General features: G+C 32.2%; 2 protein-coding genes and 1 pseudogene across 2 annotated transcripts; all 3 read left to right on the top strand.

Annotated features, from left to right (window-relative positions):
- Window positions 1-579: 579 nt before the first annotated feature.
- On the top strand, window positions 580-9,223 carry LOC110635203 (pectinesterase PPME1-like; annotated as a pseudogene).
- A 7,367-nt stretch (window positions 9,224-16,590) lies between these two features.
- Window positions 16,591-18,211, top strand: LOC110635235 (pectinesterase PPME1-like). Its single transcript, XM_021784483.2, has 4 exons — window positions 16,591-17,100; window positions 17,225-17,431; window positions 17,530-17,771; window positions 17,862-18,211. The coding sequence occupies exons 1-4, from the start codon at window positions 16,606-16,608 to the stop codon at window positions 18,019-18,021; spliced, it is 1,104 nt and encodes a 367-aa protein (XP_021640175.1). The 5' UTR covers window positions 16,591-16,605; the 3' UTR covers window positions 18,022-18,211.
- A 2,887-nt stretch (window positions 18,212-21,098) lies between these two features.
- On the top strand, window positions 21,099-22,709 carry LOC110635233 (putative pectinesterase 63). The gene is made up of 4 exons (XM_021784481.2): window positions 21,099-21,611; window positions 21,700-21,906; window positions 22,005-22,246; window positions 22,337-22,709. The coding sequence occupies exons 1-4, from the start codon at window positions 21,117-21,119 to the stop codon at window positions 22,494-22,496; spliced, it is 1,104 nt and encodes a 367-aa protein (XP_021640173.2). The 5' UTR covers window positions 21,099-21,116; the 3' UTR covers window positions 22,497-22,709.
- Window positions 22,710-23,100: the final 391 nt, after the last annotated feature.

Here is a 23,100-nt window from a genome sequence, read left to right as displayed (position 1 = left end):
TGATAATATTAATAATATAGGCAAACAATTGAATTTGTTAATTAAATAATTCAATTAAATTAATCATAAAAATTAAAATTAATGTAAAAATTTAAGATTAAATTGTAAATTAAAAGATTTGACAAAAATTAAAAAAATTATAAAGTTTTTAATTTTAGCCTAATAATAAAAGGGAATGCATGACATTTATGCTGAATATAGTTTGAAAATTAAAATCCAATCCTATCGTATAAATAAAATAAAATAAAATAAAATATACATACATTTTGGACAGCGTTATTCACGGTCTGCATGTATTGACGACTTAAACGTCAAACACAACCTTATCGAATTTGACCCAAAAAAGAAAAATCCATTACCGAAAGAGAAGACAAGCCACAAATGAAAAAACAAGGCAGTGCGAGAAGCTTTCCGTATGCCACCAACGGGTAGCAGGGGAATGCGAGCGGCTCTCCTAATCTCAGGTGTATTAATATTTTCTTTAACATATGCCACTCCCTAATCCCTATAAATTGCAATCTTCTTCCATTTAATAAGCAAGCAGCACATCAACAAACTAAACATTCAAACGACAAATAAATGGCTAAAGACTATAGTTTCCTTGCCTTTGCCCAATATACCATCCTTGCCATCGTTCTTGCAGCCACCACCGTTAGCTCTGATGATGCCACACCAATCCCAGATACTCCAGCTGGAATACAAGCTTGGTTTGATGCTAATGTCAAGCCCCTTGCTGACCGCGCGGGCACCTTAGAAAAAGCCCTTGAAGCAGCAGAAGCTACACCTAAGACCATTAAGGTGAGAGCAGATGTAAGTGGAGAATTCAAAACCATAACTGATGCGGTTAAGAGCATCCCAACAGGAAATAATTAAAGAGCGTGTTATTGTGGATATTGGCCTCGGAACTTATACTGAGAAAGTCACCATTGAAAGAGATAAGCCTTTCATTACTTTTTCTCGCACCACCTGATAGGCAGCCCTGGCATTTGGTGGTACTGCAGCTGAATATTGAACTGTATGCATTGCCACATTGCCAGTGGATTCTGAATTCTTCGTGGCATCTAATTTAATTATTCAGGTTTCATTTTCATTTTTATTTTTGAGTGTTTTTCTTATTCTTGAATCTGTTATACTAGTTTATATTCTTTTTCGTATTTTATTTTTCTAATTAATTCATGGGTTTATCATTTTGTTGAATTAGAATACTGCACCTAGGCCGGATGGCAAAAGAGCTGGAGCCCAAGCAGTTGCTCTTAGGATCGGCGGTAATATGGCAGCTTTCTACAATGTTAAAATGCTTGGATTTCAAGACACTGTATGATGACAAGGCTTTCATTTTTTCAAAGACAGCCACATTAAAGGCACCGTTGATTTCATTTTTGGAAGTGGAAAATGCATTTATCCAGTAATAATTTGTTATGATAGGTACGTAAATCTAAGGCACACACACATAAGTCGCATACACATAGTAGTATAGAATAGAAAAGAGAAGAAAAATAACACAGGGTTCAACCGTAAGGTTCGGGTCAGAACTCTCAAACCCTAATCAGTATGTTTCTCGAATATCTCACAGCTCTACTGCACAACTGATTTTACTTTGTATGTAACGCCCTCACCGTAGGTAGTCCGTACATTTTACTGTTCCGACGACTAATGTCTGTTTGGACAGTCAAGATGTCTGGAACTACACTTAAACTATAGTGAGGAGGCATAAATTAATGAAATAAATATTAAAAAAATATAGGAAAAATTTTGAGAAATAAAATAAAATTTAGAGAATTTATTAATTGGTATAAAAAATAAAAATAATCTGATGAGCACCATGAAAGGCATTTTGGTCATTTCACCCCTAGAGGTGAATTTTGACTTAAATGTCAAATTAAAATTTGGAAATAGAATAATTAACATAAATTAATTTTATGAATTTGAATTTGAAAAATAAGAAGAGAAAGAAGAAGAAAAGAAAAGAAAAGAAAAGGAAAGAAAAGGAAAGAAAAGAAATAGATTTATGAAATTTAAAAATAATAAAATACACATAAATGTATATATATAAATAACCACAAGAGACAAAACCCCACTAACCATCTTCTTCTTCCTCTTCTCTCTCCCTCATTGCTGTCTCCCTTAGTCTCTCCCTCCCCACCATTGTTATCAAGCTTAAAGCTTGATTTCCCAAGCTTTCACTCACCAAAACCCATAGACCCCTTCATAAAAAAATTTAGCCAACACCATAAGGAAGCTTTAGATACCCATAAGAAGAAGAAAAATTAAAGTTTGAAGTGGGTCACAAGAGGTTAGTGCACTAATCCCTCTTCTTCTTTATTAAACATGAAAAGCATGTTTAGCTAAGCATAAATACCATTAAAACAAAAAGAAAATCTAGAGGAAAGAACCTTTGAATTTTTGGCAGCCATGGAACTTGAAGTTTATTGCTTTTAAGTGATGAAAAATGGTTTCATGAGAATGTGTAATTAGTTGAAATGTTTGGGTGTTTGATTGTGTAGTGTTTGTGTAAATTTGAAACTTTGAAAACTAGGGTTTGTGTAAATGTTGAGGACTTTGTGTAAAATGTTGAAATTGACCTATTGGGATGAGATTGTTGCTTATAGAAGTGTATTGCATGCAAATTGAAGTAAGGAAGTTGGAGGAGATTGAGTTTTGGAAGTGTTAATTTTCTACAGGTTGTGTTTATTGAGGGCAGTGTACATTTTAGGCCATAAATAAAATTGTATGATCCCAATTGGTATGAGGCCAATTAGAAGTGAAATTAGACCCAAAATAGCCCATTTTCCATGAAGAAACCATACCCAAATTCTGTCCAAAACTTGAGCTAAATACTGCCCAAATTCGGATTTTCCTGCACCCAACCCAGAAAATGACCAAATGAACAGTACGTGTTCATTTGGTCATAACTCTCTCTATACTGGTCCAAATGACCTAAAATTTTACCAATGGAAATTCTAGACATAGGGCTACACTTATCATGAAGACCACTTAACCCAGTTTTGCTTTTAACCAAATCAAATTGTTAGCAAAAGTTGAGTCACTAAAACTGCCAACCCAGAAATTGTCCAAAATACTGTTCCTTTGGTATGCTTGACCAGTTTTGGCAAAAATGCCATAACTTGGTCTCTAAAGCTGAAAATTGAGTGAAACTAGTGCCAATAGTTTTATAAGACATAGCACAACAATTTTTATGTTTTGACCAAGCTCTAGAAACCATTGCATCCTAGGGAAAATATTAGCCAAAGTTAGGAATTGAAATCTAGAAAATGTTAAGTTGAACCTAGAATGCCATTTGATACCTGTGTGTTCATTTGGCCATAACTCCCACTAGGAAATTCCATTTGAGATTTGCCAATATGATCTAGAAACATGATACTTAGGGATACAATATTGATTTAGACACCTTTGCCAAATTCTAAGTGTAAAGACCCTAAAAAGAGGGTCAAACATACTGCCCTGAAGTTGATTTTTGCCTTTATAGGACTGAGAGTCCAGGTTAATACATTGATCATAACTCACTATACCAAGCTTGAAAATTTATGAAATTTTACTTGGGAGTCCCTAAGACATAGAGGAACATATCTTGTGAAGGAACCTAAGTCTAAAAATGACAATAAAATGATCAAATGACTGGTCAAAGTTTATTGACTAGAAATTGTAAATTCTGGACAGCTTAGAGGCAAAGGGACCAGTTATGGTATTTTGACCATAACTTGAGTTCTATAACTCCAAATTCAGTGATTCAAAAACTGAAATTCAAGTTTAAACATAGAGGAATAATTGTTATGAAGGAAGTGTGACTAAATAGACATCCTAACCTAGTCAAATTCCTAGATAAAGATAACACATCAACATGAACCTAAAGAAAGGTTCATGGAAAAAATGCTATATATGATAATTAAAATACTCATAAGGATAATTAAATACTAAAAATGATATGAATATATAAATTGGGACTAATGTCCCATTAATATGAAATTAATGGTACCAATGAACAGTACTAGAAAATAGTAACAGTGAATAGTGCTAAAATAATTAAAAATGTTTAATTGCCCATAGTATACCTAGACTTATTTATTTAGTTTGGATAAATTGGTATACCAATTAGGGACCACAGATAGCAGTACTGCTTATAGAGCAAATCATGAACTGACAATATATGTCTGATATGATTGTTCTACAGGCTATATGCCTACTTCATCGCCATGGTGCCTACTTTATTTACGCTTTACAAGCTCGACAATGATCTCGTGCGACGGTGGCCTCGTGCTGATGTGATGTATCTGGTAGACATATGGCTGTCTAACCCGTATACTCCCGTGTATCCAGCTTTTATAATTTGTTATAGGTTTCTTGGGCATTGATAATAATTAATTAATACTGAATATACAATAAGTAAACAGGAAAGACCCCAATAATTTTAATTGATTCCAAAGTGTAAAAAAATGTAAAAGACCCAGAATTTATGATTTGTAAATATTATTTCAATTGTTTAATTATTATTATTATAAATTATGCACCACTAAGCGTTATGCTTAGTGCGTTGGTTTTCCATCGTAGGTATCAAGATCATCAGCCGCCACAGTAGTATTCGGACAGAGTTCCGACCAGATCTGCCACCGATCAGAGTCACCTCATCAGTCTTTTGTATTTTGGTAGGGCCCATGTGTAGATTAGTATTTTGGTTCATTATGTCTAGTCATGATGTAATTACTAGTTTATGATGTATTTTATTTTGGACTTGAAATGAAAACTTATAATTTATTATCTATAAATTTCCATATGAATGCAATAGATGACACTTCATTTTGAGATCTCATAAATAGTTGTGAATGATATGATAAAAGAAAATATGATATGGAAATATGTGAGATGACTATGAATATGTTAACACGTGATAGTAGAACCCGCCAGATGCTAATAAAATAGAGGAGGATTTGTCCGGGTCTCCACAGAAATAAGATATATATATATATATATATATAAATTCTACACATAAATTACCTGATTTAAATGACATTAAAATTTACAATAGACATGACAAGACAAGATAGGGTGCTCCGGCACCGAATGTGGCACTTCTTGCTCGGCTATACAATAGACGGGTAAGGAGCGTCACATTTAGTGGTATCAGAGCAGAGGTTTAGGCGGTCCTAGACCTAGATAGATAGAAAGAAATAGTTGCATCACATGCATGGGCCTTTAGATAGAGTCGAGGTGACACTAATGCAGATCTGTTCTTTGTCTGTTTTATAGGATCGATGACATCTGATCCTTCAGAGCACGGACCTCCAAGATCGATAGAGGAGGAAGTAGAGAGTCACGCACCTGCACCTGCGTTTAATCAGGGCGAGGCGATGAGCGAGAACCATCGTTGGGTACTTTAGTAAGGACACAACAGGCCTTCCTTGAGCTAATGACTCAATTGATCCGTCAGTTCACTGGAGCTATGCCACCACCTCTCCATCTAGTATATAGGACCCCAGTAGTAAGAGTTTGAAATGATGAGCGCTTTAGGAGAGATAGGCGGTAAGAGAGGGTCTGGACTGCCAGCAAATGAGTCGCAAGAGAGCAAGAGACCCAGGGGGTCTCAGGGTTAGATTAGAGTAGAGAATAGAGGCAGAGGTTCCGATTTGCCCCGAGGAGAGGAGGTCAGATGAGTGTATCAATTGACACCTCAGGTCCTATAGCACGGAGATCAATCCCGATGCCACTTTGTACACATTATAGGAAGAACCACAGAGGAAAGTGTAGATTACTATCGGGTGGATGTTTCAGATGTGGGTCCATAGAGCATTTTTTTGAGAGATTGCCCATGGAGGAGTGCTCCCACGGCTCCACCACAGACTAAGTCCGCCCCAAGATCTGAGAGGGTAGAAGACCGATGAGACCAGAGGTAGCTGGTACATCACAGAGCTTCTAAGAATATAGAAAACCCCGAGGCTAAAGTTGCATCGCGCATGTTCGCTATGGCTCGAGAGTAGCCAAATCCGGTTGTTGTTTTGAGCGGTACATTTCCTAATTATAAGACCTTTAAGTATGTATTGATAGACCCTAACTATGTTCACCCTATACATGCATTGTACCTCCGTTGAAAGAGGATACCGATAGATGGGTCGTAAGATGACATACTTGTCACCAACCCTTTAGGTCACCAGTGATTGTAGATTATCAACCGAAAAGGATCGTGTTAAAGATAATAGATGGAAATGAGAAGGAGGTCAGATATGAGATGAAAGAAGATGAGTACAGAATCGTTGAAAAAAAAAGAGTTCGTTTATTGGAAGAGACCGTCGTAACTATGCCATGCTCTTGATGTTTGTCTTTGTAGTCAGATTCTGATCTGACATGGGACTATTGTGTAGAGCTACGATTTTCAATAGTAAATCGAGATAAGGATAAGATTGTAGAATAAGGATTAATAAGAGACTAAAAAAAAAGTAAAGTATTATAACACAAAAAGGTGAAAAGACAAGGAGATAGCGGTCCCTCGATTAATTACACTGTGTAAATTTCGAGGACGAAATTTTATTTAGAGGGGAAGAATTGTAACGCCCTCACCGTAGGTAGTCCGTACATTTTTACTGTTCGACGACTAATGTCCTGTTCTGATACCAAAATATCTGGAACTACACCTAAACTATAGTGAGGAGGCATAAATTAATGAAATAAATATTAAAAAAAATATAGGAAAAATTTTAAGAAATGAAATAAAATTTAGAGAATTTATTAATTGGTATAAAAATAAAAATAATCCGATGAGCACCATGAAAAGCATTTTGGTCATTTCACTAGAGGTGAATTTTGACTTAAATGTCAAATTAAAATTTAGAAATAGAATAATTAACATAAATTAATTTTATGAATTTGAATTTGAAAAATGAGAAGAGAAAGAAGAAGAAAAGAAAAGAAAAGAAAAGGAAAGAAAAGGAAAGAAAAGAAATAGATTTATGAAATTTAAAAATAATAAAATACACATAAATGTATATATATAAATAACCACAAGAGACAAAACCCCACTAACCATCTTCTTCTTCCTCTCTCTCCCTCATTCATTGCCTCCCTTAGTCTCTCCTCCCCACCATCAAGTTATCAAGCTTAAAGCTTGATTTCCCAAGCTTTCACTCACCAAAACCCATAGACCCCTTCATAAAAAAATTTAGCCCACACCATAAGGAAGCTTTAGATACCCATAAGAAGAAGAAAAATTAAAGTTTGAAGTGGGTCACAAGAGGTTAGTGCACTAATCCCTCTTCTTCTTTATTAAACATGAAAAGCATGTTTAGCTAAGCATAAATACCATTAAAACAAAAAGAAAATCTAGAGGAAAGAACCCTTGAATTTTTGGTAGTCATGGAACTTGAAGTTTATTGCTTTTAAGTGATGAAAAATGATTTCATGAGAATGTGTAATTAGTTGAAATGTTTGGGTGTTTAATTGTGTAGTGTTTGTGTAAATTTGAAACTTAGAAAACTAGGGTTTGTGTAAATGTTGAGGACTTTGTGTAAAATGTTGAAATTGACCTATTGGGATGAGATTGTTGCTTATAGAAGTGTATTGCATGCAAGTTGAAGTAAGGAAGTTGGAGGAGATTGAGTTTTGGAAGTGTTAATTTTCTGCAGGTTGTTTTTGTTGAGGGCAGTGTACATTTTAGGCCATAAATCAGTTTGATGCTAATGTCAAGCCCCTTGCTGACCGCGCGGGCACCTTAGAAAAAGCCCTTGAAGCAGCAGAAGCTACACCTAAGACCATTAAGGTCAGAGCAGATGTAAGTGGAGAATTCAAAACCATAACTGATGCGGTTAAGAGCATCCCAACAGGAAATAATTAAAGAGCGTGTTATTGTGGATATTGGCCTCGGAACTTACACTGAGAAAGTCACCATTGAAAGAGATAAGCCTTTCATTACTTTTTCTCGCACCACCTGATAGGCAGCCCTGGCATTTGGTGGTACTGCTACTGAATATGGAACTGTATGCATTGCCACATTTCCAATGGATTCTGAATTCTTCGTGGCATCTAATTTAATTATTCAGGTTTCATTTTCATTTTTATTTTTGAGTGTTTTTCTTATTCTTGAATCTGTTATACTGGTTTATATTCTTTTTCGTATTTTATTTTTCTAATTAATTCATGGGTTTATCATTTTGTTGAATTAGAATACTGCACCTAGGCCGGATGGCAAAAGAGCTGGAGCCCAAGCAGTTGCTCTTAGGATCGGCGGTAATATGGCAGCTTTCTACAATGTTAAAATGCTTGGATTTCAAGACACTGTATGATGACAAGGCTTTCATTTTTTCAAAGACAGCCACATTAAAGGCACCGTTGATTTCATTTTTGGAAGTGGAAAATGCATTTATCCAGTAATAATTTATTATGATAGGTATGCAAATCTAAAGCACACACACATAAGTCGCACAGTCACATAGTACATAGTATAGAATAGAAAAGAGAAAAAAAATAACACAGGGTTCAACCGTAAGGTTCGGGTCAAAACTCTCAAACCCTAACCAGTATGTTTCTCGAATATCTCACAACTCTACTGCACCACTGATTTTACTTTGTATCCGAAATCAAGTTCAGGTCACAATTCAGATCCATGAAAACATATCCAAAAGCCACAAAAAATAACATAATTAAATCATTAATTGAAACTCATCAAATTCTTTGGTTTAGATGACTTAACATTTACACTAAATAATTATGAAAAACTTATATAAATGCAGCAAACAGAGATACGTGAGTTAGCAGAAGCAGAACAAACAGCGATAACAGTACAAGCAAGAGAAACTGAAGCACAAGATGTGGGTTACTCTTTTGTACATTGCAGCGTAACTGGAACAGGAACTGGAGCATTCTTAGGTCGAGCATGGTTGCCGATGCCTAGGGTGGTGTTCGCTTACTCTAGCATGACCGAGGTTATCAATCCTGAAGGATGGTCTGGTAACAACCATCCTGAACGAGAAGCGTAAGTAGTTTTAGAGTTTGGCATTTTTTAATAATGGAAATATTAGGCTATATATATAAATATTAAAATCATTTCGAATGGAATTGCAGGCAAGTGTTCTTTGGAGAATACAAGAATACAGGACCAGGCGCTGCACCAGCTGGACGTGTTAAATATGCCAAACAGCTAACTGAAGAAGAAGTGAAACCCTTCCTTTCCCTTGGGTTTATCAAAGGTGCCAGTCGGTTGCTTCCTCCACCAAAGGCGTAAATAGTTTGTAAAAAGGCCATAGAGAATATCTAATCGAGTTCAATATAGCGCAGCTCATGCATGCGTAGCAAATTCTTAATTTTTGGTATATATTTTTGTTTCATGTAAATAAACCAGATATGCATTTGAGTAACAAATCTGGCGCTGAGTTTTAATTTCTTCTTGAAAATAAATGTATAATCTTTCCCTTGAAACCCTTCCTTTCCCTTGGTTATATTAAAGGTTGCAGTTGGTTGCTTCCTCCTCCAAAGGTGTAAAGAGTTTATTCAAGGGCCTCTGTGTGAATATCATATCACATATGAGAGTCCAATAAGGAGTATATAGTACAAATTACATCCATTCGGCAATTTTGGCATGTTGTTTATTGTAAAAAAGCTGATTTTCGGAACAAAATTTGGGACCAAAGTTTCTTCCTGAATGTAACTCTACAATTTTTTTTTTAATATGCAAAGACAATTTTATTAAAATTGTGGGAGTATAGGGATGGAGAATATGCTCCAAAAGCTAAAGCCTTCTTACACTAATGTAGAGAGCAAATGTCACATCCATCCCCAACTTATGTAGATTAATGTAACCTGAAAAATTGATAGAGTTTCCTCTAAATTTATAACTAAAAGAACATATGAAACCTGTTAAAATGCATCTGTTGTATAAAACATGACTCCATGCCAATCAAGTATATTGAAATACACAAATATACATATATCCTCTTTATGAGGATCAAAAGAAAATATTTACGGTTTAGATAAAAAGAAAATATATCCAAAAGAAATATATTAGCCTGACCTCTGTTAAACTTTATAGCTAGTGAAGTGGAAGAGAGGACAATAATGAAAGAATCGCCTTAATGCTAGAATCAACAAAAAGGATATGAAATATTAAAAATTAAGGGGTGAGTATAACTACTTAGTGAGAGAATAAATAAATAACAAAAGGGAACAAATAAAAATTTTGGTACTTAATAGTACCAATTATGCTATACTAGAATAGGCCAGCTGAATAAATATCGTTTAATCCAAATCATGTAACTGAGCTAAAATAAAAATTTATGCTGTAAAAATATTGCTAAATCAAAATTTGTTGGAATAACATAAAATCTGTAAAATTCTCATACACTCGAAATATGTTTCTTGTAGATAATGCCAGCATCTCAGGTGCAATAATTAACTTTGGCAGCCTGAGAGTAATGCTTGCATCATAATGACAAAAAAATAACCCAAAAGTAATAAAAATACTGGTCATACACATGTGCAGAACTACCCCCAAAGGGCGATCACCTGATAGCCCCAAAAGTTATGTGTATATCAAGCGCTGTCCCAAAGACAGTGTAAATACAAGCTAAACTGAAAACAATTCACCCGTCATTAAGGTGTTACCTATTCAGTGCATATATTAAGTGTATTCGACCATTTATTTAGCTACAATTGTAAACCTTATTTTATTTAATGATAAAGCATAAAATTAATATTCTCTATTTTCATTTACATAATTAGAAATAATATAAATAATTTACATTTAATAAAATATTAATATTATATATTTATCCAATAACCTATACTGAAGATAGACTGAAGTCCAGATCATTAGAGCAACCCTAGTATTTACTATAAGAGCTGGATCCACTCTTAAAGTTAAGAAAAATAAAGGTGTATCGAGAAAGGAATTTAAATCTTAGGATGAAATTATGGAATATAAAATGCATGATTTATGTTCAAAAATTTTAAAAGAAATCCGACAGCATTCAAACATAAACTGAATGTTCTCCAAAATTGAAACAGCTCTAGTGAGCACACACAAGTCATATTAATTTCCGAACCAAATTCTAATGTTTCCATAATATCTTCCACTATTTTCAAATCCATCACTCCACTCACAAAATTTCCTATTTCTAATAACGATTGTAATTTTTCACGAACTTATAACCTCCAATAATACTAATGACATAATATTTAACTCTATTTCTTATTTACACAACATGCTAAATTTCTTGCATATTTCTATTTAAAATTTAATATACTCAGCAATTACCAAACCACTAATGGCTTGACCATTCATCCCCAATTCAATCATTCATGGGTTATATTCTCCAATTGAATTAAATTTAATTCTCACTAAACCAACTAGATGATCATAAACCAAAATCAAGGACTTGGACTCACCTATGTACTAAAGGTGGTTTAATCTCTCATAATTATAGCTAAGAGCTTGTTAGGAGAGTAAACTTGCGATGATTTCATCAATATTGTCACTCTAATCTCATTTAACTATGGACTTCTTGAGTGAAAATATATTAGGAAGAGGAAGGAGGATGTGAAAGGCAAGAATTTGATCTTAAAAGAAAGGTCCCTTATTCTAGTCAAATTCCCTTCTCCATTTTGGCTTTAAACACCCGAGATGTTGCTTTGTTTACTTTATGTACAAGATTCTAATTTATTTTTATTTGACTTTTCTTCTCTTACGTTTTGCTTATTTGCTATTTTTTTATTATTAGATAAGATGTTATAGCAAATACACCGCCAACCACAGGAACAACAATCGAAACATAATACAAAAAAGCAACAAAGACAACAAAACTACTCAACTATTGCTTGACTAATCTTAAGAGTGCAGATAAAGCATCGGACCATGCGATATGTAGATCACCCACTAAACCAGAAACCCAATCACAAAGCTACATTTGTTTGAGCAATCTAGGAGACTGACCAAAAGTGTCATGACCCAAATTCTGGGCTGGATCGGCACTAGGACTTGAATCTGCATAAGACCCTCAAAAACTATAGTAAGCCTAACTATTCTCTAGCCCAACCTCAAAGCCCATATTCAAGCCCATTTTCAAGAAATCAACTGGATAGAGTCCGGCCATAAACTGAACTATCCAACGGGGGGTTTTTTGCTCACCCGACCTATGATAACTAAATAAAATCATTTGGGGAGCTTAACTCACCCTTACAATCATCAACAACTGAATATAATCACTGGGAGCTTAGCCCCCTCATCCACATAACCCATTAAATCCACAAATCCACATATAAAGAATCAATAAGTTACAGATTTCAAAAAATAATCTATTACCGTCCCAAGTCAAATAAAATATCTTCTAACACATGCGAAGTTCTAAAACTTTCAAAATTTACAACACAAACATAGATGGAGCAACTAAGAGACTTACGAGGTAGGAAGCAGGTTAAACACAAATTAAAGTCCTCCTATAGCCTGAAAAAAATGGGTGAACAAGAGTAAGCGTTCGACTTATAGAGCAAGATATTGATTTTTACAAATAATTTCTATAACTACTTAAGTCTAATGCATTCCTAAGAATGAATGCAACACCTTCACACAGTTCAGATAGGTCAAGCCATAATCACATTAAAGGCAATCTGGAGCACTCAAACACCCGTGTGTCAATCTAAACTCACACACATATATATGGGAGTTGATTCCCTATACAACTCTCTTAGTTCCATCATCTGCTAGCGAGATCAACTCAAAGCCGAACTTTCTCTTAATATCCAAATGCGGGGGCCAGCGAGATCAACTCAAAGCCGTCCCTACCCCGACTTTTCCATAATAAGGATCAGGTCCCAGCGAGTCAAGCTTTAACTGCATCTACCCGTCCTATCTATATCCAAATATACAACTCATACACACCAACTCACACATACAGCTCCAGATCGCCATAAAGCAACAATCATAACAACATCATCAAATATAAATGCAATACAAGGCGTGCCTAGCAAATAATTATATACATATATCTATAAGTGATGCATGAACATGCCTTGAATACATAATAATATTGAAATTATAAGTAAAATTAGTATCTACTCACAGATTAACCGGAGATCACTGAAGCGGCTTGGCGGAGGAGAAGAGTTAACTCGAATCACTTAAATAATTACATTGCAAACTGATCAATATTTACTTAGAACAAAACTTTGAAGAATTAAAGGACATCATAAGTTTTGCCAAAAATCCGGCAGACAGTGATGGAGTCAGAAAATCTATTTGGGGGACCTAATTAAAAAAATATGTAATTCTTAAAAATAATATAAATTCACAAAAAATTTTTTAAAAATAAAATCTACTTGCTAAAAATTAAATGAAAGTTATTGTTAATTAAAAAATAATAATAAATGTTTAACATTAAGAATTATTGTACTTACAATATATTAATGGCTTAAAATTAAAAAAATTTATCTAATTTATCTCGAATTTATTTATTTTTTATAGTAATCACAAAAAACAAATTTAACTAAAATTATAAATTAAATAAAATAAATGATATGACTTTAATTTATAAAAGAATTTTTTTTAATTTGAGTTTAAGGAAATTATAGTAAGGGAGAAATTTCAATAATAGCAATAAGATTATGAGAAGAAAGCCACTAAAATTTTAAATTGATGAAAAAAAATTGACAAAACAAACGTAATAGAATTTCATTTGATAATTTATCCAATAATTTAAATTTCAAAGAAAAGAAATTAGTGATTGCAGTAAAATAAAATTGACGGTAAAGAATAAGTCAAAAAATAATGATGTCTTAAATTTTTTTACAAAAAAAATTGCGTTTCACTATTAATATAATTCAGTTAAAATTTAGAGTTTTATTTTTTAAAATTAGTAATACTCCTAAAAATTTTTAAAATATTGGGACAACAATTGATTTTTGAGAAACTACTACTATATTATACCCCTAAAATATTTTAAAATACTTATTAAAATTTTATGAGGCCTAGTACCCCATAAAATTTATATAGTAATAATTAAAAAAAAATACTAATATTTTAAAAAATTACTATTATACCCTTAAAAAATTTTGAAAACTCAAGGGGCTCAGTGCCTCCTTGGCCCAAGTGTAGCTCCCCCTGTCAGCAGAGTTCCCCCTATGCCTAGGATTTATCCAACCTGCAAAATGATCCATATAACACTTCTAAAATACATCTCCTATATCCACATCTTATCAACATCATATAGCCCCTTCTGGGCCCGCCAAATCAGTCAAAAATCATATAATTACATAAAATAATTATTTAAAAATTTGGAATGTTACAAAAAGTGAAATTCAGCTACTATGATCTCTAAGATTGCGAAACTATCTCCCAAATTAGAGAATTAATGACTAATGCAACGTGAGTTGAAGAGACCAAGTAGCAAAGAAAGCAACAACATATATGTTCCAAAGTAAGACAAGAGGAAACAAAAAAAATTGCTTGCAGCTGAGAAAATCACACTAACAACATATAGCAGTGCATGAATCGAACCTACATCAGCAATTAAAATAGAAAAGAAGCCAAAGGATTATCTCTCTGAATTTAACTCAAAGATCTACATCTGAAGTTGAAGAAAATGTATTGCACCCACAACATAAAAGACGGAATCTTTTGAATAATTGGGACCAAAGACACATGTAAGGCAAACCACAAAAGCAATACAGGTGGCATCATTGTAACCCAAAACTCATGTAGAGAATTTCCACTTATTAATAACAATTGGTCTCTAGTTATGTTAATTTATTCTGTCTTTTGGATGTTGTTAGCTTACAATTACAAATATATGTTTTTTTCCAGCAGCAGTTTATCTCTCTAATAACATATGAGAAATCTATTATATGATTAATTCTGCATTGATTAATCTTTTTGCAGTAATTATAGACGATATTCCACAATGGAAATTGTTTTCATAAATTTTTATTGTTTGAAAAATACTATAAACACTGTAATTATTAGATTTATTCAAAACTCACTCTGAACCTACCAACAGAAATATAAAATACATCAAAGTTATGGATACATAAAGGCGAGATGGCATGCATGGTAACAATGTTCATATATTAACCAATTCTATTACAAGATGGGAAATTTCCATATTAGGGTTTGTTTCAACACAAGGCTTTCCTGTGTGCTTCTTGGAAAGAAAATTCATTTTTCGCTCTGAACTTCTTGTTCATGTTGAATTTTACTTACTTTTTATCCAATTAATCCAAACTTTTTAATTTAAGCTCAACTCCTTCCCGATGGAAGTAGTGCATAAATATCTATATTTTCATCTTTGTGGTCTAAATATTTAAATACTTCGTATAATCCCAAAACAAGATAACAGACAACTAATTCATAACTTCATATAAAAAGTAAGGGGGAGAGAATACAACAGTGTCAACGATTTAAAGAATATTTTTAACTAATTAATGATCTTCAAATGTTGATTAATGAGCCGTTAAAACTCCCTTAAATATTTTCAGTATTATAAATATTACTAATACTAATTATAATAAAATAGAATACTAAACTATTCATTGTCGATTATAATTTTTACCAAATCAAAATAAAATCTTATCAAGATAATAAAAAAAGTTAAAGAAAATCTTAATTTAAAATTACATATGACGATGTGTTTATATTAGAATAACTTAATTCACAGTGTTTAATTGAGAAGGTTTTTAGTTTAATTTATTAAAATTAGCTTTTAACTACTAAGTAATTATAAGCATTTAAAAACTTAAGTAATTATGTGTTTAGTAACTAATAAGTAACTAATATATGTAATAAAAAAAATAACTTATAAGTAAATTTATTATTAATATTAGATTAAATTGGATATACAGTGAAATTTAAAAATAAAATAAGAATAAAATGGTAAAATAATTTATCATATTAGTAAGCACAGTATTTATAAATACTAAAATAAAAAGATGGCCCCTTCACTTTTTAGTTTATAAGCTCCTATCAAATATTATAAACAAATGAGTAATTTTATTTTTAGAGCTTATAAGTTAATTAGACAAATTTAATATTAGTACTTTATTTATGATAAACTAAGACAAACACCTTCTAAAACTTAAATGTCAAAATCAACATTAGTACTTTATTTAGAACAAGAGAAAATAAAATAACATTTTTGAGGTTTGATTTTATAATTTTAAAAATTTTGTAATTTTATTTTTTAATTTTCATTGATTGAGATTTTTGAAGAGAATTTTCTCAACCCATTAATTTGGTGAATTAAAAATAAAATTTTTTTTTATAAAACTCTACAATCACACTTTTTAAAGTTATAAATTTTCTTAAAAATAAATTTATAGTTTTAAAATCTTCAAAATATACCTAGTTATTTTATAAAACCTATTCTCAAAGGCAACGTAACTTTTCAAGTGTGACCTAAAAAAAACACAAAATCTACAATCGAAATGGAAGATAAGCCACAAATGAAAAGTAAGAATGCGAAAAGCTTTCCAAATGTCACAAACCAGCATCAAGAGAATGCGAGAAGTTCTCTGAATCTCATGTGTTGTTAAGACTTTCTTTAACGTAATAAATGCCCTATAAATTCCAATCTTCATTCGTTTAAGAAACAAGTAATATTTCACAAATTCAATCAACAAGAGATGGCTAAGCGGCTTAATATCATTTCCTTGGCTCAATGTACAATCCTTGCCATCGTTCTTGCAGCCATCACTGTCAGCGCTGATGATGCCACACCAATCCCAGATACTCCAGATGGAATACAAGCTTGGTTTGATGCCAATGTCAAGCCCCTTGCTGACCGTGCGGGCACTTTAGAAAAAGCCCTTGAAGCAGCAGAAGCTACACCTAAGACCATTAAGGTGAGAGCAGATGGAAGTGGAGAATTCAAAACCATAACTGATGCGGTTAAGAGCATCCCAGCAGGAAATAAGGAGCGTGTTATTGTGGATATTGGCCCCGGAACTTATACAGAGAAAGTCACCATTGAAAGAGATAAGCCTTTCATTACTTTCCTCGGACCACCTGATAAGGCAACCCTCGCTTTTGGTGGTACTGCTGCTGAATATGGAACTGTTTACAGTGCCACATTACAAGTGGATTCTGATTTCTTCGTGGCATCTAATTTAATCATTCAGGTTTCATTTTCATTTTTATTTTTGAGTATTTTTCTTATACTTGAATCAGTTATACTAGTTTATATTCTTTTGCATCTTTATTTTTCTTTTTAATTCATGGCGTTATCAAATTTTGTTGGATTAGAATACTGCACCTAGGCCGGATGGCAAAAGAGCAGGAGCCCAAGCAGTTGCTTTTAGGATCGGCGGTAATATGGCAGCCTTCTACAATGTTAAAATGCTTGGATTTCAAGACACATTGTGTGATGACAAGGGCTTTCATTTCTTTAAAGACTGTTACATTGAAGGCACCGTTGATTTCATTTTTGGAAGCGGAAAATCCATTTATCTAGTAATAATTAAATCATTAATCGAAACTCATCAAATTCTTTTGTTTCGATGGACTTAATATTTACACTAAATAATTATGAAAATTTTATACAAATGCAGCAAACAGAGATACGTGTGTTAGCAGATGCAGAACAAACAGTGATAACAGCACAAGCAAGAGAAACTGAAGCACAAGATGTGGGTTACTCTTTTGTACATTGCAGTGTAACTGGAACAGGAACTGGAGCATTCTTGGGTCGAGCATGGATGCCGATGCCTAGGGTGGTGTTCGCTTACACCAGCATGACCGAGGTTATCAATCCTGAAGGATGGTCTAGTAACAACCATCCTGAACGAGAAGCGTAAGTAGTTTTAGAGTGTGAGATTTTTTAATAATCGAAATATTAGGCTATATATACAAATATTAAAATCATGTCGAATGGAATTTGCAGGCAAGTATTCTTTGGAGAATACAAGAATACAGGACCAGGTGCTGCTCCAGCTGGACGCGTTAAATATGCCAAACAGCTAACTGAAGAAGAAGTGAAACCCTTCCTTTCCCTTGGCTTTATTAAAGGTACCAGTTGGTTGCTTCCTCCACCAAAGGCGTAAAGAGTTTAATCAAGGGGCCACTGTGAATATCATATCACATATGAGAGTCCTATATGAGGAGTATACAGTACAAATTATTATTCATTCGGCAATTTTGGCATCTTGTTTATTGTGACAAACCTGAAATATAACTCTATAAATTCAATTTCTACTTATTGATAATAATCGTTCTTTAGTTATGTTAATTTATTCTGTCTTTTGGATGTTCATAGCTTACAATTTCTTCCTTCTTTTGATTAGCCATATATATTTATTAACAAAAAAGCAGGAAAAGTTTAACAATATTGATCATTCTAAACCATATCAATAGACCCAAAAGAAGCTTGATAGACATAACAATATTATGATGAGGAAACCTTCAAAAGCTCGATGTAACATCGTTAAAACAAACTTTCAAAACCTACAGCTTCAAAAATGCACTTAAACACTTAAATTGCAAAGATGTCTAATCCCATAAAGTCTTGTCGTCCTAATTTATCATGGTCAGCTCCACCAACTTGTTGCCTCAAGTGGAATATCAATAGTTCTTCTTTGAAAAAATCAGGGAAGTGTGTGGTATACGTAGGTAAATGCCACCGTAAGAAAACACAACTATTAGATATAGATTTAATGATGGATCTAAATTCTGTAACAAAAATATTGATTAGCGACGGATCCATTGCTAATATTTCACTAATTCATCATTGCTGATACTTTAGCAACAAATTAAAATTCATTGCTAAAAGTCAATTTTCTAAATTAATTATGAATTATAGTTGTCGTTGAAAATTTTATCGCTCATAGATTTCAATAATGGATTAATGACGAATCCATTAATTCATTGCTGATACCCTATTTTTTATAATGTTTCTGCTCCAATGAGAAGTTTCTTTGCATTTTCTCTCTAAATACATAGCTAATATCTTTTATTGAAATATATGAGAAATCTTTTATATGATTAATACTGCATTAATTAATTTTTTAAGTAATTGTAGACAATAATCCACGATGAAAGTTGTTTTCATAAATTTTTATCGTTTAAACATGACTATAAACACTGTAATTATTGGATGTATTTAAAGTTTACTCTGAGTGTCAGAACATATTGGAAAAAAAAAGTAAAAATTTTTGGATATACAATTAAAAGGGAGATGGCATGCATGGTATCAATACTCATATGCACAACTGATTTTTCTCCTTGCACTTTTCATTTTAATTTTAATAAAATAATCTCTTAATATAGTAAAATATAGTTTTGTTTCAACACAAATGTTGTAGATTCAGAAGCATAGCTATACAGATCAAGACATGCTGAAATAAGTAGGAGAATAGATGAAATGTTAATTATTTGAGTTCAAGGAAAATTATAAAATATATTCTGTGTATTAATACACTGAATATTATTTACATAATTATCATAAAATTAAGAAAGTAGATCCACTGCTTTGTAAACGAAGATACACATTTTTAAGTGCAAAGCTTCGTCCGCAGCATAAATCATATATGGGCATTCAAGGAAAGAATAATTGAAATCATTGGCTAAACTTAATATTGTAATGCACCAATTAAACCATAAACTATTACTATATATCTGAATAAATTTACAATTTATTAATGAATAATTATTATATATTTTAAGTACTTTATACTCATCTATATGCATCAAGCGTATATGGGTAACAAAATTATAAATTATTTAATATACATATATCAATTATTTAAAATTTTATAGCATTAAAAAATTATTAAGTAGCTTGAATTTTGCTTTTGATATAACACAAGATAGTAGAAAATGTTTATATTTTCATATTTCTGGTTTAAATATCTAAATATTTTGTATATTCCCAAAACAAGATAACAGACTACTAATTCATGACTTTGTGCAAAAAAGGGAGAGAATACAACAATGTTAGATGCAGTTACAGTGTGTAAATGAATATATCAGATTTGAAGACCTGCGTTTTTTTAAGTTTACAAAGATTTTTATTTTTAATTAGATTTTTTATTTTTTTAAATAAATTTTACTTATATTAACTAGTTTATGTTGGACTTTAAATATTATTTCTATTTAAATTAAGTTTTTAAATTTATTTTCTACTTAGAATAGAATTTACAACTCTATAAATACTTCTTTTATTTTTATTATTTATAAATTTTTATAATTATTCAATAAAATTTTCTTTCTCATAAATCTATTTTTGTTGTATTTATCTTTAAATTCAGATTTGATTTTTATTTATTGTAAGGTTTTAAATTAGATTTTATTTATTTTCAATAATTTATCATATGTCGAATTTTTTTGTGCTGATGTCACAATGAAATTAAAAGATGTTTTTAACTAATGATCTTCAAATATTGATTAATGAGCCATTAAAATCTCTTAAATATTTTTATCATTATAAAATATTACTAATTAATTATAATAAAATTGAATAATAATTTTGTATTCAATAAATGGACTACAGAGATAGCTCTTGAACTTGAAATCTTCTTCCTATTAAAAAATTTTTATTTATAAAAAGTATAAAATATTAAAAAAAATATCCTAATTTAAATTTCCAATTAAGACGTAAACGTCAAAATCAACTTTAATACTTTTTTTAGGATGAGATAAAATAAAATAATATTTTTAAAGTATGAATTTTTATGATTTCAAAAATTTTCCATATTTTTGTTGATTAAAATTTTTAAAGAGAATCTTCTCAATCATTAATTTGATGGATTAAAAAAATTAAAAATTTTAGATATTTTATTAAAACCTTTAAAACACTATTTTATAAAATTATAAATTTTCTTTAAAAGTGAATTTATTTATAATTTTAAAATCTTAATAAAAATCTAATTATTTTATAAAAATTATTCTCAAATACAGTGTAACATTTCAAGATTAACCAAAAAAAGAAAAACTACAACCGAAGTAGAAGATAAGCCACAAATGAAAAGCAAGGGAGTGCAAAAAACTCTCCAAATGCCACAAACGAGTATCAAGAGAATGCATGAAGTTCTCTAAATCTCATGTGTTGTTAAGACATTCTTTAACCTATATGTCTTATAAATTCCAATATTCTTTCGTTTAAAAACAAACAATAACATCTCACCAAATTCAATAACAAAAGATGGCTAAACAACTTAATTTCGTTCCCTTGGCTCAATATATCATCCTTGTCATCGTTCTTGCAGCCACCACCGTTTGCTCTGATGATGCCACACCAATCCCAGATACTCCAGATGGAATACAAGCTTGGTTTGATGCTAATGTCAAGCCCCTTGCTGACCGTGCGGGCACTTTAGAAAAAGCCCTTGAAGCAGCAGAAGCTACACCTAAGACCATTAAGGTGAGAGCAGATGGAAGTGGAGAATTCAAAACCATAACTGATGCGGTTAAGAGCATCCCAACAGGAAATAAGGAGCGTGTTATTGTGGATATTGGCCCCGGAACTTATACTGAGAAAGTCACCATTGAAAGAGATAAGCCTTTCATTACTTTCCTCGGACCACCTGATAAGGCAACCCTGGCATTTGGTGGTACTGCTGCCGAATATGGAACTGTTTACAGTGCCACATTACAAGTGGATTCTGATTTCTTCGTGGCATCTAATTTAATCATTCAGGTTTTATTTTCATTTTTATTTCTGAGTGTTTATCCTGTCCCTGAATCATTTTCAGTTTAATTTATGGGTTATCATTTTATTGGATTAGAATACTGCACCCAGGCCGGATGGCAAAAGAGCTGGAGCCCAAGCAGTTGCTTTTAGGATCGGCGGTAATATGGCAGCTTTCTACAATGTTAAAATGCTTGGATTTCAAGACACATTGTGTGATGACAAGGGCTTTCATTTCTTCAAAGACTGTTACATTGAAGGCACCGTTGATTTCATTTTCGGAAGTGGAAAATCCATTTATCTAGTAATAATTAAATCATTAATTGAAACTCATCAAATTCTTTTGTTTGGATGGACGTAACATTTACACTAAATAATTATGAAAAACTTATACAAATGCAGCAAACAGAGATACGTGTGTTAGCCGATGCAGAACAAACTGTGATAACAGCACAAGCAAGAGAAACTGAAGCACAAGATGTGGGTTACTCTTTTGTACATTGCAGTGTAACTGGAACAGGAACTGGAGCATTCTTGGGACGAGCATGGATGCCGATGCCTAGGGTGGTGTTCGCTTACACTAGCATGACTGAGGTTATCAATCCTGAAGGATGGTCTAGCAACAACCACCCTGAACGAGAAGCGTAAGTAGTTCTAGAGTGTGAGATTTTTTAATAATGGAAATCATAGGATATATATACAAATATTAAAAACATGTCGAATGGAATTTGCAGGCAAGTATTCTTTGGAGAATACAAGAATACAGGACCAGGCGCTGCACCAGCTGGACGTGTTAAATATGCCAAACAGCTAACTGAAGAAGAAGTGAAACCCTTCCTTTCCCTTGGCTTTATTAAAGGTACCAGTTGGTTGCTTCCTCCCCCAAAGGTGTAAATAGTTTGTAAAAAGGCCATAGAGAATATGTATTTGAGTTCAATATAGCGCAGCTCATGCATGCGTAGCAAATTCTTAATTTTGGTGTATATTTTTTGTTTCATGTAAATAAGCCAGATATGCATTTGAGTAACAAATCTGGTTTTGCGTTTTAATTTCTTGTTGAAAATAAATGTACAATTTTCCCTTGAATTGTTAACAGTCATCGTTATAGTCATTGTTATATATCAATGGCACCATATTCTAAAGGTTTGAAGTTTTAACCGCTGGGTTAATATTGGAATGAGATATTGAAAATTAACGGTTTAATATTGTTCATGAAAAATAAAATAATCCAATGATTGATGCAGAATGTTAGAATTCAAACTAGGAAAGTTCTATCACTTAATTTAAAAAAAAAAAAAAAAAAGCTTTCAACATGAATTTTCAGGATTTGTTTGGCATTACTGTTAAAACTGCTATTGAGAAAATTACTTTTTTAAACATTTTAGTTAGAAAGTGTTCAAAAATAATTAAAAATTAAATTTAATCAGTTTAATTCATAAGAACATTAAAATAATAAAACAGTTTTTTTCAAACTACTTTTTTCAATAGCATATAAAAT

Source organism: Hevea brasiliensis, chromosome 17, assembly GCF_030052815.1.
Source record: "Hevea brasiliensis isolate MT/VB/25A 57/8 chromosome 17, ASM3005281v1, whole genome shotgun sequence".
In the NCBI taxonomy this organism is placed as follows: Eukaryota; Viridiplantae; Streptophyta; class Magnoliopsida; order Malpighiales; family Euphorbiaceae; genus Hevea; species Hevea brasiliensis.
The sequence above is the reverse complement of the archived record's forward strand: the minus strand, read 5'-3'. Positions and strand labels throughout refer to the sequence as shown.

What these genes read in the sequence shown, in the direction of transcription:
- LOC110635235 (XM_021784483.2), top strand. Translation starts at nt 16,606, where the DNA reads ATGGCTAAGCGGCTTAATATCATTTCCTTGGCTCAATGTACAATCCTT. An exon ending in GCGGAAAATCCATTTATCTA is followed by an intron (nt 17,432 to 17,529) that starts GTAATAATTAAA and finishes ATACAAATGCAG; the next exon opens with CAAACAGAGATACGTGTGTT. An exon ending in AACCATCCTGAACGAGAAGC is followed by an intron (nt 17,772 to 17,861) that starts GTAAGTAGTTTT and finishes TGGAATTTGCAG; the next exon opens with GCAAGTATTCTTTGGAGAAT.
- LOC110635233 (XM_021784481.2), top strand. Translation starts at nt 21,117, where the DNA reads ATGGCTAAACAACTTAATTTCGTTCCCTTGGCTCAATATATCATCCTT. An exon ending in GTGGAAAATCCATTTATCTA is followed by an intron (nt 21,907 to 22,004) that starts GTAATAATTAAA and finishes ATACAAATGCAG; the next exon opens with CAAACAGAGATACGTGTGTT. An exon ending in AACCACCCTGAACGAGAAGC is followed by an intron (nt 22,247 to 22,336) that starts GTAAGTAGTTCT and finishes TGGAATTTGCAG; the next exon opens with GCAAGTATTCTTTGGAGAAT.